Source organism: Chionomys nivalis, chromosome 7 (genome assembly GCF_950005125.1).
Source record: "Chionomys nivalis chromosome 7, mChiNiv1.1, whole genome shotgun sequence".
Lineage (NCBI taxonomy): Eukaryota > Metazoa > Chordata > Mammalia > Rodentia > Cricetidae > Chionomys > Chionomys nivalis.
This window is the reverse complement of record NC_080092.1, coordinates 43,586,838-43,604,589: the sequence shown is the minus strand read 5'-3', so window position 1 is coordinate 43,604,589 and position 17,752 is coordinate 43,586,838. Positions and strand designations below refer to the sequence as shown.

General features: G+C 39.4%; 1 protein-coding gene across 1 annotated transcript in view; it reads left to right on the top strand.

Moving 5' to 3' along the window:
• Positions 1–17,752, top strand: part of Ulk2 (unc-51 like autophagy activating kinase 2) — a 77,357-nt gene that overhangs the window by 31,415 nt on the left and 28,190 nt on the right. The window contains exons 13-16 of the mRNA XM_057774347.1: positions 385–556; positions 9,308–9,368; positions 11,644–11,781; positions 15,278–15,423. Coding sequence (XP_057630330.1) covers positions 385–556; positions 9,308–9,368; positions 11,644–11,781; positions 15,278–15,423 — 517 coding nt within the window. The remainder of the gene's footprint in view (positions 1–384; positions 557–9,307; positions 9,369–11,643; positions 11,782–15,277; positions 15,424–17,752) is intronic.

Here is a 17,752-nt window from a genome sequence, read left to right as displayed (position 1 = left end):
TTTTATGTCCAAAGTCACTAGACATTTTATGTGTAGCTGTTAAGTAAATAGTTAAATAGTGTCTGATTTGCAAGGCCATGATCTGGGACTGGGGAAATTGCAGTGACCGAGAAGTCAGTTTCTCTAAAGCTCCAAGCAAGTTTAATATTTACATGTGATAAATGCTGTGTTTTTAAGGATCATTTTTAGAATAATGTTTTGGAAGTCTTTCTGCAAACATTTTAAACTGCTTTTCTAAAAGAAAGATTTCTGAAAAGATTTTTTTTTTTGTGTGAAATCTTAGATGGAAGTTTATTACCATTTTTACAAAAGCAGTACTCTTCAGGCTATTCTGACTTGCATTTGATGATTAGGACAGTTTTAATTTTATGTTGTTAATTTTAGTCCCTTCCAGATATGCAGCATATTCAGGAAGAAAACTTATCCTCCCCACCATTGGGTCCTCCCAACTATCTACAGGTGTCCAAAGATTCTGCCAGTAATAGTAGCAAGAACTCTTCTTGTGACACGGATGACTTTGTTTTGGTTCCACACAACATCTCGTCAGACCACTCATGTGAGAATCTTTTCTACTTGTACACATTATATTTTTTTTATTTACTAAATTTAAACCTCTATATTTAAACTTGTTGTGTAGGGCACCTTTACAAATGAGCATTTATTTAGTTGTTTTGAATTCTCGGAATTATATACCTACTTTTCTAAAATATGCTTAGTGATTGATTTTCTGTAAGATAGTATTTTTTAATTCTGAAGGTAATGAAAATGTTTAAAGAAATGATCTCAAATTATGTTTACATGCAAACAGAGAGAGAGAAGCAAGCAGAATGAGCAAGTATCTTTTTTTATTTATTTTTATTCTTTTTAAATTAAAATTTCTACCTGCTCCCTGTTTCCCATTTCCCTCCCCCTCCTCCCACATATTGCCCCCTCCCCCCACTCCCCTCCCCCTATCCCCACTCCTCTTCTCCTTCCCCCACTCCATTCCCCTTCCCTCTTGTTACTGAAGAGCAGTCCAAAGTCCCTGCCCTGCGGGAAGACCAAGGTCCTCCCACTTCTATCTAGGTCCAGGAAGGTGAGCGTCCAAACAGGCTAAGCTCCCACAAAGCCAGTTCATGTATTAGGATCGAAACCTAGTGCCAAGCCGGGCGGTGGTGGCGCACGCCTTTAATCCCAGCACTTGGGAGGCAGAGGCAGGCGGATCTCTGTGAGTTCGAGACCAGCCTGGTCTACAAAGAGCTAGTTCCAGGACAGGCTCCAAAACCACAGAGAAACCCTGTCTCGAAAAAAAAACAACAACAACAAAAAAAAAACCAAAAAAAAAAAAAAAAAAAGAAACCTAGTGCCAATGTCCTTGGCTTCTCATCAGCCATCATTGTCCGCCATGTTCAGAGAGTCCAGTTTCAACCCATGCTTATTCAGTCCCAGTCCAGCTGGCCTTGGTGGGCTCCCAATAGATCAGTTCCACTGTCACAGTGGGTGGGTACACCCCTTATGGTCCTGACTTCCTTGCTCATGTTCTCCCTCCTTCTGCTCCTCATTTGGACCTTAAGAGCTCAGACCGTTGCTCCAAATTGGGTCTCTGTCTCTATCTCGATCCATCACCAGATGAAGGTTCTAAGGTGATAGGCAAGATATTCATCAGTATAGGATAGGGTCATTTCAGGTTCCCGGGATGTACTCACTCATAATTGGTTTCTAGCCATAAATAAAGGACATTGAGCATATAATTTGTGATCCTAGAGAAGCTAAATAAGAAAGTGAACCCAGAGAAAAACATACAGTCATCCGCCTGGATAGGGGAAGTAGACAAGATTGCCGGGCAAAAACTGGAAACTTGCCGGGCGGTGGTGGCGCACGCCTTTAATCCCAGCACTTGGGAGGCAGAGGCAGGTGGATCTCTGTGAGTTCGAGGCCAGCCTGGTCTACAAGAGCTAGTTCCAGGACAGGAACCAAAAAGCTACAGAGAAACCCTGTCTCGAAATAAACCAAAAAAAAAAAAAAAAAACTGGAAACTTGTGGGTGAGGTGGCATGGGGCTAAGGGGAAATGGGGTGAGAAACATGAGAAGGGGAGGATGGGAGGAGCTTGGGGGAATGGGATGGTTGGGATATAGGAAGGATGGATACGGGAGCAGCGAAGTATATATCCTAACTAAGGGAGCCATCTTAGGGTTGGCAAGAGACTTGACTCTAGAGGGGCTCGCAGGTGTCCAGGGAGAGGTCCCCAGATGAGCAAGTATCTTTAAAGAGATGAAGTAAAGGAGGAATCAATTTGAGGGGAAAAAATCTAAAAGTCAGTTGTTTGTTTAAGAGACAGGATTTTCCCCATGCTGACAACAGACTTGCAATCTCCCTGTGTCTGCCTCTTGAGTCTTGGGATTATAATGGGTATGTACCACCATACTTAGCTTTAGAAGACTCTTCAGCAGAGAGTCCAGATTAAATAAACTTAGCCAGGACTGATTAGAATGGTGAAGAGTGCCAGAAAACCCATAGAAAAGAGAAATTAGGCAGAAATGTTGACAAGGTAGAGACCCATGATGTGGTTGTGCAGGGATTAGGATCAGGGGAAGTCGAGATTTGGTACTTCCTGTGTGCAGAAGAGATCTGCATTAGGTCTGTGTAGTTGCTTAAGTTACTAAGCACCCACTTAGTAACTGTGTGCTTCTTCTCAGCATTGTCCTTGCTTGTTTGTTTGCAAGATCATAATCCCCAGCGTGAACAAAGAGAGGAAAACATGGACCACAGCAAGTGTGCAGTTTAGAATCAATGCTGTGAAAACTAGGATTACCTTTAAATATCATCCTGTAGTACAGTAACTTGCTTTCTTTATTAAAAGAAATATTTCAAGCTAGTCAGTGGTGGCTCATGCCTTTAATCCCAGAGCAGGAGGCTGAGGCGGGCAGATCTCTATGAATTCAAGGCTAGCCTGGTCTACAAGAGCTAATTCCAGGACAGGCTCCAAAGCTACAGATAAACCCTGTCTCGGAAAAAAAAAAAAAAAAGAAATATTTCAAACAAAATAGTACAGCAGAAACTCAAGTCACCACTGTAACATGCTGCTTCTGCATGTTAGGATTTGCTGTATTTATTTGAAGTACTTTTCTAAAGATAGGCAAATACTACCAGTACATCTAAAGTCTCGTTCCTCTCAGTCCTCAGGTTATGTATTCTTCCTGTAGATGTTTTGATCCTTTGTACCTGAACCCATATAAAACATGGTCTCTCTCTCTCTCTCTCTCTCTCTCTCTCTCTCTCTTTTGTTGAAATAAATGTTCTACAGTGTTTGTTTCTATATTTTTTGTTCTATTTTTGTTATGCATCTGAATGCATGAGTAGTCATGTGACTAGTTCATTTTAATGCTTCAGTTTTACAAGACAACTAAAGCTCAGTTTGCCCATTTCTCTACTGATTTACAATAAGTTATTTCTGAAATTTCAGTATTTAAAATGCATTAAAGGTCAGGCTGGAGAGATGGCTCAGCCATTAAAGACTAGGCTCAAAACCACAAGTAAGATGTATTATAGGTCACCCCAATACCATTGGCTTATCAGACTGAATTCTGACAACATGTCTGTGTACAGATACCAGAATTTCTTCGAAGTGGGTACCTTATAAAATATGAGTGCAGAATTTGTCTCTGTGTATAGTGATACTAATGTTTTAATAAATAAAGCTTGCCTAAAGATCAGAAGGGCAAAGCTAAACCACCAGAGGTCAGGCAGTGGTGGCCCACACCTTTAATCCCAGGATTTCAGAGATAAGCAGCAGACAGATCTCTGTGAATTCAAGGTTACCCTGGGCTACACAAGATCAATGCAGAAACAAATCCAAGTGATGGTGCCCCACACTTTTAATCCCAGTACTAGGGATTCTCACCTTTCATCCCAGCACTAGAGGAAATATAAGATGGGAGGGGAGGGAGAGGCTTAGTTTAGTCTGTGGTCACCCAGCCATGGAAGAGATACTTCTCTAGTGACTTGGCTGCTTTACTTTTCTGGTTTTTGGGTTGAACCCCAGCATCTGTCTCTGGGTTTTTATTATTCATGCTATATCTGTGTCAAGAGACTGTACCTCTAATTTCTCTTGTACTCCCCAATTTACAATCTTTTCTTTAAAAAATTCTTTTGCAATTTATTTATAGATCAAATAAATGAAAGAATCTGATAATTATTATTTAGTGTGTGTGCCTGCATGCCTGGAGGTCAGAAGACAACCCTCAGGAGTCATCTCCTTCCTCCTTTTAGTCATCAGGCTTAGCAGCAGGCCTAGTTTAAAAAGTCTTAATTGATGTGAGCTAGTCGTGGTGGCACACACCTTTAATTCCTTTTGAACACTTTAAATTCTCTATTATTTTTTTAAATGATTTATTTATTTTTATTTCATGAATTGATGTTTTGTCTGCACATATGTCTGTATGAGAACATCAGATCCCCTGGTACTAGAGTTACAGACAGTTGTGGATTGCCATGCAGGTGCTGGGAACTAAACTAGGGTCCTTAGGAAGGCTCTCTTTAACTGTTGAGCCATCTCTCCAGCCCCAGTTAAATTCTCTGTATTTCTTTAATCCCAGCACTTGGGAGGCAGAGGCAGGCGGATCTCTGTGAGTTTGAGACCAGCCTGGTCTACAAGAGCTAGTTCCAGGACAGGCTCCAAAACCACAGAGAAATCCTGTCTCAAAAAACCAAAAAAAAAAAAAAAAAATTCTCTGTATTTTTAAAGGTTTATTTTTAAAGAGCAAGGGAAGGGAACCAGACCACTTAGAGCTGGAGTTATGAATGGCTGTGGCTGTGTGAGAGCTAGAGACAGAACCCGGGCCTCTGCAAGAGTGGCCAGTGCTCTTAACCATTGAGACACCTCTTCAACTTCATAAATCCCCTTAGTCATGAGTGTAAAGAAACAAAATATTGCAGTGTAAAATAAGAGCTCCTATAATTGAAAATCTGGCAAATTAAGAACTCAGCAGAAAAGTATAAATTTATAGGAAGTCATTGCTTTACACTAACTAACCTGTGGACTAGGGCTCAGGGTATCAAAATGAAGTCGTTACACTGAAGTTTCACATGAAATCACAAGTATTACAGTTACAGAGATGACAGCCATCATAATTAAGCTCACTTTCCTTAATCTTTTCACAGAAAGAGTTATAGGAAATAACCCAATGCTAAGGAATTAGTTATTACTTCCTATGGTCTGTCACTCTGTCCAAACCTTACAAGGAATATGATTTGTCCTTAACCCATGGCTCCTTGTTTTGTTTTTCCTTCTCTAGTCCTTTCTGACTCTAAAACCAGCCTCGACTATTTAGTCTATGGAACAATTACCCTGTTTCATAGAACAAAGCAAAAGCGTTTACTAATTCTACAGTAGAAAATAAAGCCAATTAAGATTTCGTTTTGTTTTGTTTTTCAAGATAGAATTTCTCTGTGTAGCCCTGGCTCTCCTGGAATTTGCTTTTGTAGACCAGGCTGGTCTCAAACTCAGAGATCTGACTGCTTCTATCTGCCAAGTGCTGGGATTAAAGGTGTACCCACACTGGAAGCTTGAAAACTGTGTTTTAGCCAGGCATAGTGATACACACCTTTAATCCCAATACTTGGGAGGCAAAGGCAGTCAGATCTCTTGAGTTCAAGGCCAGCCTGGTCTACCTAATGAGTTCTAGGACAACCAGAGCTATATAATGAGACTATATAAATAAATACATAAATATGTATAAAAATTTAAAAAACACAAAACACACACATAAGGAAGGAAGAAAGGAAGGGAAAAAAGGAGAGAAAGAGAAGAAAAAAGAAAGTTGTGTCTTACCTCACTGTCTCTACTGGGTGGTATATATGGCTGTAGCATTTCATTGGACTGTTTCCTTTGGGGAAGACTACTCTGACATGGTCTTCTGCCTAAAGAATATAATCCTGATAGTATTTTAGTGTATAATGAATGCCTGTAGTTTCAAGAGTTAGTGTAAAATTTCACTTAATAACTTACTTTGTCAGTCATTTGAGCTGTAGTACTCTTACCTTTAATTCTCTGTGGCATTCTGTAGTACAGGGACCAGTTTGATTCTGTCTCAAGTACTTATATCTAGTCTTGAGCTTAGTTGTGGATGAGCATTGCTGCCTATAGTAAATTGGAGAAGGCTTCTATATCTGCTTTTTCCTCTGTATATTTTAAAACAAATTCTGTGGTTATATTTAAGGTATAGGATATTTTTTTATAGTAAGAATACCTAGTAATATGGTTATCATAATGAAACATAACCATATTCTCACAGTAACATCTTTTTCTCCATAGCATAAACAGTTATAATCTGGTCATTTATCAAAAACCTAATATGCTATTGTTTACTATGTTCTAACTTTAATTTTTGTCTTTTTTTTTCCCAGACAGGGTTTCTCTGTGTAGCTCTGTCTGTCCTAGAACTAGCTTTGTAGACTGGACTGGCCTCAAACTCAGAGATCTGTTTGCCTCAGCCTCCCAAGTGCTGAATTAAAGTGTGTGCCGTCACGCTCTGCTTTAAGTTTTTTATTGTATTTATATATGTATATGTATTTGTAACGATTGGAGGACAACTTGAAGAATTCAGTTCTCTCCTTCTATGTGGGTCCTGGGGATTGAACTCAGGTCCTCAGGCTTGGTGCAAGCGTCCTTACCAGCTGAGCCAGCCTGTCTTTTTTAAAACAGACTTTTATATAATCTGTCTTTAGTCCCACTTTGAAAGGTTTAGGTATCTGGTATTGCTGGTTATTTGAAGCCTTTTTAGGGTTCTGTGATGTATAGTGATTTATAGATTTATAAATTTAGAATAGATTTACCATTCTATTTCCTTGGGTCAAGTAGATGAAAAAGAGCCTAATCTTACCCATCATCTTTCTAATATACTTTCTTCTCTTCCTCCCTTTCTCCCTTCCTCCCTCAGTTTCTTTCTTGTTCTTTTTCCCTTTTTTTGAGGCATATTTTCAAGAGGTTTTTTCTACCTTCCTGCGTGTGTGTATGTGCATGTGTGTGTCGGTAAGGGGATGGTAAATAAAAGAATATGGCACCAAAACCAGTCCTGACTTGAACATTTCTCTGGTAGTAAGCTTTTCTCTTCTCCTTGCCTGTGTAAGTACAGGTTCTTACTTGTCTCCTTCTGTCTTTGGGGTTTCAAAGTACTAGTATGGGATCATAATATGATATAATATAAATAATATATATTATAATATAAATAGTATAATATAAATAGAACTTAAATATAATTACTAAAAGCTATTGGAGATCTCTTTTGGAGGTTTTTGTCTTTAGGGATATACAAATTACCCAGGCCTAAAGTCATTTGAAATATCTTCCCACTCTGTGGTTAAGTTGCCAAGTTGATATATACTTTTGGATTCTAGGGATTACTATTTTTTTATTTAATTTTGTTTTATAATTACATCGTTTCAAACTCAAAACAAAAAACAAAGTATATTGCCAGGCGGTGGTGGCGCATGCCTTTAATCCCAGCACTTGGGAGGCAGAGGCAGGCAGATATCTGTGAGTTCGAGGCCAACCTGGTCTACAAGAGCTAGTTTCAGGACAGGCCCCAGAGCTAAGGAGAGACCCTGTCTCGAAAATACAAAACAAACAAAAAACAAAGTATATTTATGAAACATATATATTTTTGTTTAGATTTTAGTTTTTAATTATTTGTGTATGTGGGAGAAGGTTATGCACATGAATGCAGTGCCTGAGGAGGCCATCCCAGAGTATCGGGTCCCCTGGATCTAGTTTAACAAACGGTTGTAAGCTTCCTGATGTATGGGTGGGAACCACGTTGTGTCCTCTGGAAGAATAGTAGATGTTCTTAATTGCTGAGCTGTCTTTCTAGGCTCGGGTGTACATTCCTGCCTCTTCCAGTTTCCTTACTCACAGGGTCTGTTTGTGGCTTTAAGTAGGTACCTGTCTTGCTCCATTACTCTTTGTTCATTGCCTTCATTTAGTTTCTCTAGACCTCCTATCACTACCTGACATTATTTCACTATATTTTAGAAGTTCTTTGACGTCTAGGTTATAAATTCATCTGAGCTGGACCCAAAATGTGCCAAATAAATGCAGTGCTCAGTTTCTTATCAGGATCATTCACAGGAATTTTTGTAATTCTCCTTTCTTTTTGAGTATAAGTTATCAGCGTGGTTTATTTAAGAAATATTTATTTGGTCAACTGTTATTCAATATCACATGGAATGACATAGGATGCTGTGATGGAGTATAGCAGTGTTAGGGCCTGAGTTCTGAACTGTGTGGAACTGATGTATATAAAAGATAGATGAGAAGATGAAGATAGCCTATGGTATCTGCTGCTGTATTCAAAAGAACAATGTCTTATTCACAAGCTTTCAAAATCTCACAGAGGTGTTACACAAGAGGATGGGCACTCCAGTATTCTGTTGAGCCACACTTTGTTTTATAACCAGTTCTGGTATAATGTAATGTATATAGTTTATGCAAAACTGTGTGGTAAAAGTCACTAAGCCATCAAGAGAATCTGTCTCAAAAAGCCAAGACTGTAGAAGCAAGTTCAGCATGGTGATGCATACCTGAATCCCAGATACAACTGGAAGGAAAGGCAGCACAGATCATGATGTGGGAAGGATCCTTGAGTCTGTGACTTTCAGATTGGTCTGGGCAACATGGTGAGACACATCTCAACAACAAATAGGCACAACACACACAACATACAGATATTACACCACACACAAACACACAAAATTACACAAGCCTAGGAAAGGAATAGTGAAGAAATACATAAACATAGCACAACTACAGAACTTTAGTTCAAAAAAAGGTCATGGGCTATGCTGGGTGGTGCCCAGCCACAGCCTAGAAACACCCGGACAGGACTGTCTTTCCCAGGCCTGCAGTTCACATTCATCAAGAGAAATTAGTTCTTATAACTTTGAGGGGTGAATCTGTCAAAAACCATAAAGAAGACCAAGACCAGAAAGCCAAGCAGTGATGTCACATTCCCTTCATTCAAGCACTTGGGAAACAGAAGTGGTAAATTGAGGCCAACGTGGTCTACAAAGTGAGACCCTATTTTCAAAATAAACAAAGAAGGTTGTAGGTTTACTTATTGAGGGTCTACATAATGAGTTCATGGACAGTCAGATGTAGAGAGACTATGCATCAAGAAGCTAAAACAAATGACAGCCCCCCAAAAAAAAATCCAACAAAAAAATGGATAAGTTCGTGTTGTATTCAGATTATTTCTAAATCATCATGTTGGAAGAGATTTCCATTCTTTAAAGCATGTAATATAACGGAATTGACTCTTTCTTTCTCTTCAGATGATGTGCCGATGGGGACTGCTGCCAGACGTGCTTCAAATGAATTCTTCATGTGTGCAGGGTATTATATATTTTACAGAAGAGTTTTTATATTTTGGGCCCGGGGAATGTGTTCAGTTGGTGGAATGCTTTTCTAGCTTGCACAGAACCCTAGGTACCACTGCAGGACCATGTAAATAAGTACTATGGCATGGTACACCATTGTAATCCTAGCACTTGGGAGATGGAGGCAGGGTGATCAGAAGCTCACTTTTTTAAAAAAAAAAGATTTTATTTATTTAGGCAGTATCCTGCCTGTAGGCCAGAAGAGGGCACCAGATCTTATTATAGGTGGTTGTGAGTCACCATGTGGTTGCTGGGAATTGAACTCAGGACCTCTGGAAGAGCAGTCAGTGCTCTTAACCACTCTCTCCAGCCCTAGAAGTTCACATTTAAAAAAATATTTTTCATATTTTGTTATTTTTGTGACTTTATTAAATTTTGTTCTTGATTTACTTTTTGTTTCAGAATTTACACATTTATACATTTATGTGTTTAACATGCATACATACTATTTTGGGTTTTTTTGGTTTTCTTTCTATTCATTTGTTTTGAGTATGGGGGTTGAACCTAGCACCTCAGACACACTACCTAAGCATTCCTATGGAATTGTGTATACAATCCATTACCTTTTTTTCTTATTTTGAGATAGCATTTTGCTAAATTGCCTAGGCTGACCTTGAACTCACAGAAGCCCCAAACTGACCTTGAATTTGCAGTTCTCCTATCTTAGTCTCTTGAACGGGCTTGCACTACTAGGAAAAGCTTACAATTTCTTTTTTAAAAGAAAAAAAATAATACTTTTACTTTATGTCAGGAACCAACCTCGACAAAAAATACCTCTTGCCAGGATAGAGGCATGGGGATTTAGAAATATAATAAAAAACATGAAGACGCAGCTCAGGTGGTGGTGGCTCACGCCTTTAATCCCAGCACTATGGGAGGCAGAGGCAGGTGGATGTTTGTGAGTTCGAGGCAGACCTGGTCTTACAAGAGTTAGTTCCAGGACAGGCACCAAAAAACTACAGAGAAACCCTGTCTCAAAAATCCTAAATAAATAAATAAGAATAATATGAAGACACAAATGAAAATAATAAAACAGAGAAACATATAGGATTATATCAGGAGGGAATTCCAATGATTACTGAAAATTCACCTGCTTTAATTTCCAACTGCTTAAAATACCCCTGAACCCAAAAGGTAAGACAAAAAACTACATTTACACTATATAAGGAAATGAACATACCATTTGAAGGTTGTGGGCTACATTCATAGTTAAACATTGTGTTGCTAGAACAAGTCACCCTCACACTAAAACATTCTGTAGGCAAACCACTCCCTGTGTGGAATCCAAAGTTACCTCCTTAAGGGAACTGGAACTTAGTTGGATCCTCAGACTTTCATCTATTCCTGAAATGCAAGGTCTGGCTATTCACCACACCTGTTGACAACAACCTTAAGAGAGCAGAACTCTCTGTTCTAAGTCTAGGTGGGACCTTTATTCGAGGTAACATAATAACTTTGAAGGACTAGAGTTAAGTTTGAACTCTCGGACCTTTGGTCAACGTGGAAATAGGCTCACATTTTCGGGTCCCCACAACTTTGTGTTTATGTATATATTTGCAGTGCTGGAGATTAAATCTGGAGCCTTGCACATGCTAGGTTAGTTCTGTGCCCCTGAGCTGTATTCCTAGCTTGTTTTCTGGGTTTCATTTCAAGACAGTTTCTACTTTACCCAGGCAGACCTTGAACTAGACATCTTGTTTAGTCTAGGATTACAGGCCTGTGTCACTAAACCCATTAAAACAAATTTCAATTATGATAACAAATCCATAAATTCTATTCTTAACTATGTCAAAGCTTGTAGTGCAGTAAGTTGAGTATATTCTTCTTGTTATGCAGCCTGATTAGCCCTGGTGCTCAGTACAGTGACAGGTGTTGCAGCTGATTTCCCCCATTTCCTGGGAGTTTACCTCTTTCTCCCCCCTCCACTCTTTTTCTTCCAAGACAGGGTTTCTCTGTGTAGGTAGCCCTGGCAGTCCTGGAACTTGTTGACCAGGCCTCCTGAGTTCTGGGATTAAAGGCGTGCACCACCACCACCACCAGGCTGTCAGGAGTGTAGGAGTGTTCTTGACAGATGTGAGTTCTGGGTACATATGTTTTTTAAAACAGGATATTTCTTATTCACATTTAAAAGTGATCGCTTATCTTTCTAGAATTTTCTCTAAATATAGCTAATAGGTCAACTGAAAGAAAATTAGTCTGACTACTCTTTCTTTCTTAAATTATGGTGGCAGGCAGTATCAACCTACTGTGTCACCTCACAGTGAAACAGCTCCAATTCCAGTTCCTACTCAAGTAAGGAATTATCAGCGCATAGAGCAGAATCTTATATCCACTGCCAGCTCTGGCACAAATCCACATGGTTCTCCAAGGTAAGCCAGTGTCTTTTTTCTTTTTATTTTTTTTTAATAGGTTTTGTTGTTGTTATTGAGACTCAAACACTACACACATGTATTTGCTAAGAATATAATTACTGAGAAAGAACTTGGGCTGGTAATGTATCTCAGTTACAGAATGTTTACCCACCACCATTCACAATTCAATCCTTCATTCAATCCCAAACACTGTATAAACCAGGCAAGATGGTGCATTCCTGTAACCCTAGCCTTTGAGAGGTGAAAGCAGAAGTTCAGAAATTCAAAGCTGCCCTAACTATAGTAATTTCAAGGCCATCCCAAGCTATATGAGCTCTTGTCTCAAAACACAAAACCATAGACAACAATGAGGACCCCAAGAGAGAGACATACATGGGTCTAATCTACATGGGAAGTAGAAAAAGACAAGCTCTCCTGAGTAAGTTGGGAGCATGGGACCATGGGAAAGGTTGAAGGGGAGGGGAGAGGCAGGGAGGGGAGCAGAGAAAAATGTAGATCTCAATAAAATCAATTAAAAAAAATTTTTAAAAACCCACAAAACCAACAACAACAAAAACCAGCCAGTTTTGGTGGCACACACCTTTTAACCCTGGAAAAAGAAAGAGGCAAATGGAACTCTGAGTTCAAGGCCAGCCTGGGCTCCATAGTAGGCTCCAGGCCAGCCAGGGCTACACAGTGATACCCTATCTCAAAATAAAACCAGAAAAAAGAAAGAACTTGTTTAATAAATAGTATTTCTGGTGTGTTGGCTCATGACTGTAATCCCATCACATGAGAGACCAAAGCAGGAAGCTTAACAATCTGAAGCTACTCTGGGGTACAGTGAACTCTCTGTCTCAAAAGAGAGAATAAGTAGGAAAGAAGACCTTCAATCTCAGCCAGTTTTTTTATGTCTGTGTACTTGTTCTACATCTGATACCACACACACCCCCGAAGGTAATAGTAAAAAGACTAACTCCACGTAAAATAATAAAATGTTCCATAGTGACAGATGTCACTAAATTTCTAGAAAACAAAGATGATGGAAGAATTCCTACTCCTCACAGCAGAAGTGTGCATGTAATCAGGATTCTGACAAAACGAAAATCATTGCACCCTATAGAGGTCTAAATCTCAGAGAAATCAGGTTAGCATGGAAGGAGGAAATAACACTGTAATTCTGGCAACTTGTTATTAATGTATGTGTACATAGTCAGATACATATTCTCCATAAACAGTCTTTGTATATGACATAGCTTATTGTTACAATACCAAAAGGTGACAAATAAGCTGTGTCCACCAGTGTTTCCATGCTGATTTATTGTAGTCCATCTATGACAATAGAAAGCTATGCACATTCTATTCCAAATTAGTAAGGAAGCTAAGTCTGACACAACAAAGTTTCCAAGTTTAATATAAAATGAAAAAAGTGTGATTTTTTTTTATCCAGGCAGTGATGGTACAGGCCCTTAATCCCAGCAATCAGGAGGCAGAGGCAGTCAGATCTCTGTGAGTTCAAGGCCAGCCTGGTCTACAAAGTGAGTTTCAGAACAGCTAGGGCTGTTACACAAAGAAACCCTGTCTCCAAAAACAAAGAGTGTTGTCTTTAGATCTCTTCATAGAGCTCATAGTCAAAAAACTGCTTGATAATAAGCCTAGAATATAGTTTGCTCTTCTAAGTGTGTTGGTGTATGCATTAATGGTGAAGAAAGCAAAAATGAACAAAACTGCTTATGTCCTAACATGAATAAGGTAATGACTTGTGAGTGTAGTGTTAGTCTTTGTGATCCTTACAACCACATATGAAGGATGTCCTCAACAACTCAGCTAAAGCTAGTCTTTGAAAAATCACAACCCTAGGGTTGGTAGGCTACCCAGTATGCTAATAAAGCACATTTGTAGTATATTAGATACTTACTTGCCTTAGGTTAAACATTGCATGATTGGACTGCCAGCTAAACTAGCCCCCTTTTCACTGAGCGCTCTTTATTTTAAAGAATGACAAACTATGGTATGGGAGTAGAGCAGCCATTTTGTCAGAAATGAACTAAGTTTTTCTACTTGGAAGAAAACAATGAGGATAAAAACAATAATGAGTTTTCAAACAAAACCAGACCTCTGGAAAACATACTCACCACTGTAATGCTGACAGGTATTGTTAGTTTTTGCTCTGATATTTCTGTATGATTGATGGTAACCTTTTTTAGGTTTATTTTTATGCGTGTGAATGTTATGCCTACAAGTATGTTTGTACCCCACTTATGTGCCTAGATATCCTTGGAGGTCAGGCAAGAGTGAAGGTGTTGGGTCCCCTACAACTGGAGTACAGACGGTTGTGAGCTACCATGTGGGTGCTTATACTTGAACTCCTGTCCTCAGCAAGAGCAAACAATGCACTAAACCACTGAGCTATCTTTTCAGCTCCATAGTAGTGACATTTTGGTACGAATGTGGCCCTTGTTGTGTAATATGTCGATATTTGGGTTATCTGCATAGTCAGTGAAACAATGTTGTCCAAATTGTGTTAAAAATGGTGCACAAATTTATTCAAAGAGCCAATACTTTTCAGAAGAATGAACTTGAATGTTAGAGCACAATATTCATAGATAGTTTCACATTGTGGCTAACTCTTTAGATATCACTGCTTGCTTAGTATCAAAGAAGAATATCACTGTTATCTTGAAAAGGCTACCAAAATATTTTTGCTTTTTTAGGACATACCTGTGTAAATTTGTCTTCTTCATATACTTCATCCAAAATAAAATAGTGAATAACAATTTGATTGCAGAAACAATTATAAAAATCCAAATGTCTTCTATTAAGCAGGGTATTAGAGATTTTTCAGAAGTGTAAAATACCATGCTTCCCTTTAAAATACTTTCTTGGAAAATATATTTAACTTTTGTAATCTTAGGTTAAACATATTATGTTCATTATTTTTTAATTTAAAAAATTTGTTTATATATAATAAGTAACAATCTATAGAAGTTAATAAAAGCTGTCTGGAAACTAAGTAGTTTTTCAGAAGATAAAAGAAACTGGACCTGAGTCAGATTGACAGTGGTTAATATGTCACGTATTACTCAGTGGTTAAAAGCTGATAGTAATGTTATGAATTCAGGGCATTAGTGAACTCTGGAAGGATACACCAGAAACTAAGAATAGTGGAGAAGCATGAAGGATTAGGTGGAAGAATAGAGAGGAAACTTTATCATTTTACTATTACTTTTTTTTTCCCCTGGAGACCAGATCTTGTCATGTAGTCCTGAAACTCACTATGTAGACCAGGCTGTCATGGAACTCATTACACATGCCTCAGCCTCCCAAGTTTTAGAATTAAAGGCATGTACCATCACACCTGGTTCATTTTACATTTTTTATTTTTGTTCCTTGTAACCATTATGTGTTATATGTTTAAAAACTATTCTACATGGAGTGCTGTTGAAAGTTGTCAGAAATAAAGTTCCGTTCTGGGTCCTATCAGATAGGAAATAATTCTCTTTTTTCTTTTCAGATCTGCAGTGGTACGAAGGTCTAACACCAGCCCCATGGGCTTCCTCCGGGTCGGGTCCTGCTCTCCTGTACCAGCAGACACAGTGCAGACAGGAGGACGAAGACTCTCGACTGGCTCTTCCAGGCCTTACTCGCCATCCCCTTTGGGTGAGGAAAATTGAATGCAATCATCTTTAACTGATTTTCCGTGTAATAAATTGGATAGTGCACACTCTCAAGGAATATGGAGTCATGATAAGAGTGCTTTTAAGCTGATTATAGGACATACTCTAACCTTTGTACTGTATCCTACTCCCGACTTCATCTTAAAAATCTCTGTATTGGCCAGACCGTGTGATGCATACCTTTAATTCCAGCACTCAGGAGGCAGAGGCAGGTGGATCTTTGTGACTTTGAAGTCCCAGGACAGCCAAGGCTATACAGTGAAACTCTATCCTGAAAAATCAAAATAAATAAATAGATAAATAATATAAGCAAGTAAATAAATAAACAATCTCTGCATTGGAACCTGGGGGATGGCTCAGCAGTTAAAGTGCTTGTCAGGTGAGCCTGCATACTGGAGTTCCGACCTCCAGAACCCACAAAAATGCTGGGTAGTTTTGGTGACCTACCTGTAATATCAGACTTATAAGGCAGACGAAGGAAATTCCCCCCTGCTTCTCCCTAGCAAGCAGGTAACTACTGGATCTGATTGAGAGACTGTGCCTGGAAGAATAAGGAGAAAGAGTGATCAAGAGAGACACACAGAGAAAAGGAAAAAAATCTCTATAATCGGTATGATGACAGTTGGAAATATAAATTTATCTTTTATCTCAAAAATATCCTCATCTTCTGGTTAGCCTAAGCCATGGATTAAATTGTTGTAATATGTTTTTTTTTTTTTTTTTTTCCCGAGACAGGGTTTCTCTGTGGTTTTGGAGCCTGTCCTGGAACTAGCTCTTGTAGACCAGGCTGGTCTCGAACTCACAGAGATCCGCCTGCCTCTGCCTCCCAAGTGCTGGGATTAAAGGCGAGCGCCACCACCGCCCAGCAAATTGTTGTAATATGAGCGGCAGGGCTGCGTCCCTAGCACCCAGCCGCCCACATGGCTAGTTTATGCCCCGAAATAATTACACGGAAACTGTATTTTTTTAAACACTGTTTGGCCCATTAGCTCTAGCCTCTTACTGGCTAGCTCTCATATCTAGATTAACCCATTTCTAATAATCTATGTAGCACCACGATCTGGTGGCTTACCAGGGAGATCTTAACCTGTGTCTGTGTCTGGTGGGCGAATCATGGCCACTCACTGACTCGGCTTCTTTCTCCCAGCATTCTGTTCTGTCTACTCCGCCTATCTAAATTTTACCCTATCAGAGGCCAAGCAGTTTCTTTATTAATTAACCAATAAAAGCAACAGATAGAAAGATATCAGATGTTTTCCGATTTAACACTCAAATGAGCGAAAACTAGTTAAAATACAACAGTCCTGGATCACATTGACCAAAAGCTTTATGGCCCAGGTGGTAATACGTCAGCAGCTTTGTTACAGATCCTTCTACTTTCCCTTGGTAGTTGTTTAAGAAAGCCTAAAACAAAGAAAATACCAGAAACTACAACAAACAGAAAAATAAACTACATTTTAAGTGAAATTAAGAAACACATTTCTGAGGCCGGGCATGGTGGCGCACACCTTTAATCCCAGCACTCAGGAGGCAGAGGCAGATGGATCTCTGTGAGTTCAAGGCTAGCCTGGTCTACAAGAGCTAGTTCCAGGATAGGCTCTAAAACTACAGTGAAACCCTATCTCAAAAAAGAAAGAAAGAAACACATTTCTGAAGTCAGAATATGTAAGGAAGGGCCGGGCGATGGTGGCACACGCCTTTAATCCCAGCACTCGGGAGGCAGAGGCAGGCGGATCTCTGTGAGTTCGAGACCAGCCTGGTCTACAAGAGCTAGTTCCAGGACAGGCTCCAAAGCCACAGAGAAACCCTGTCTCGAAAAACCAAAAAAAAAAAAAAAGAATATGTAAGGAAGGCCAAAGTACCTAGGTCTGTAGTATCTCCTGCTCAGAATACCAGGATGGTATGTGGTCATCTGTAGTCAGAATCCAGATACTCACTGACCCTGTTTTTAAGTTTAGGGACTGAGAAGATGGTTCAGTGAGTAAAGTGCTTTTCATGTAAGCATGAAGGTCTGAATCTGAATCCATGTAAAAGCAGTGTGCTTCCGTAACCCCAGCCCTGGGGGAAGGCAGGGCAAGTTGGCCAGCCAGTGAGCCCCAGGTTCAATAAGAGACCATGTCTCAAAAGACAAAGAAAAGAGTGATAGAAGACAGCCAGAATTAACTTTCATGCACCACAAAAAACAAAAAAATTTAAGAGCCTCATCATCCATTCTGTTTTTAGTTAAAAAAAAAAATCAAACCAAATCTTGGCCTCGTTTCACTCTTATAGGTGCCACTAGAACATGCTGTGGTCTGCAGAGACAGATCCAA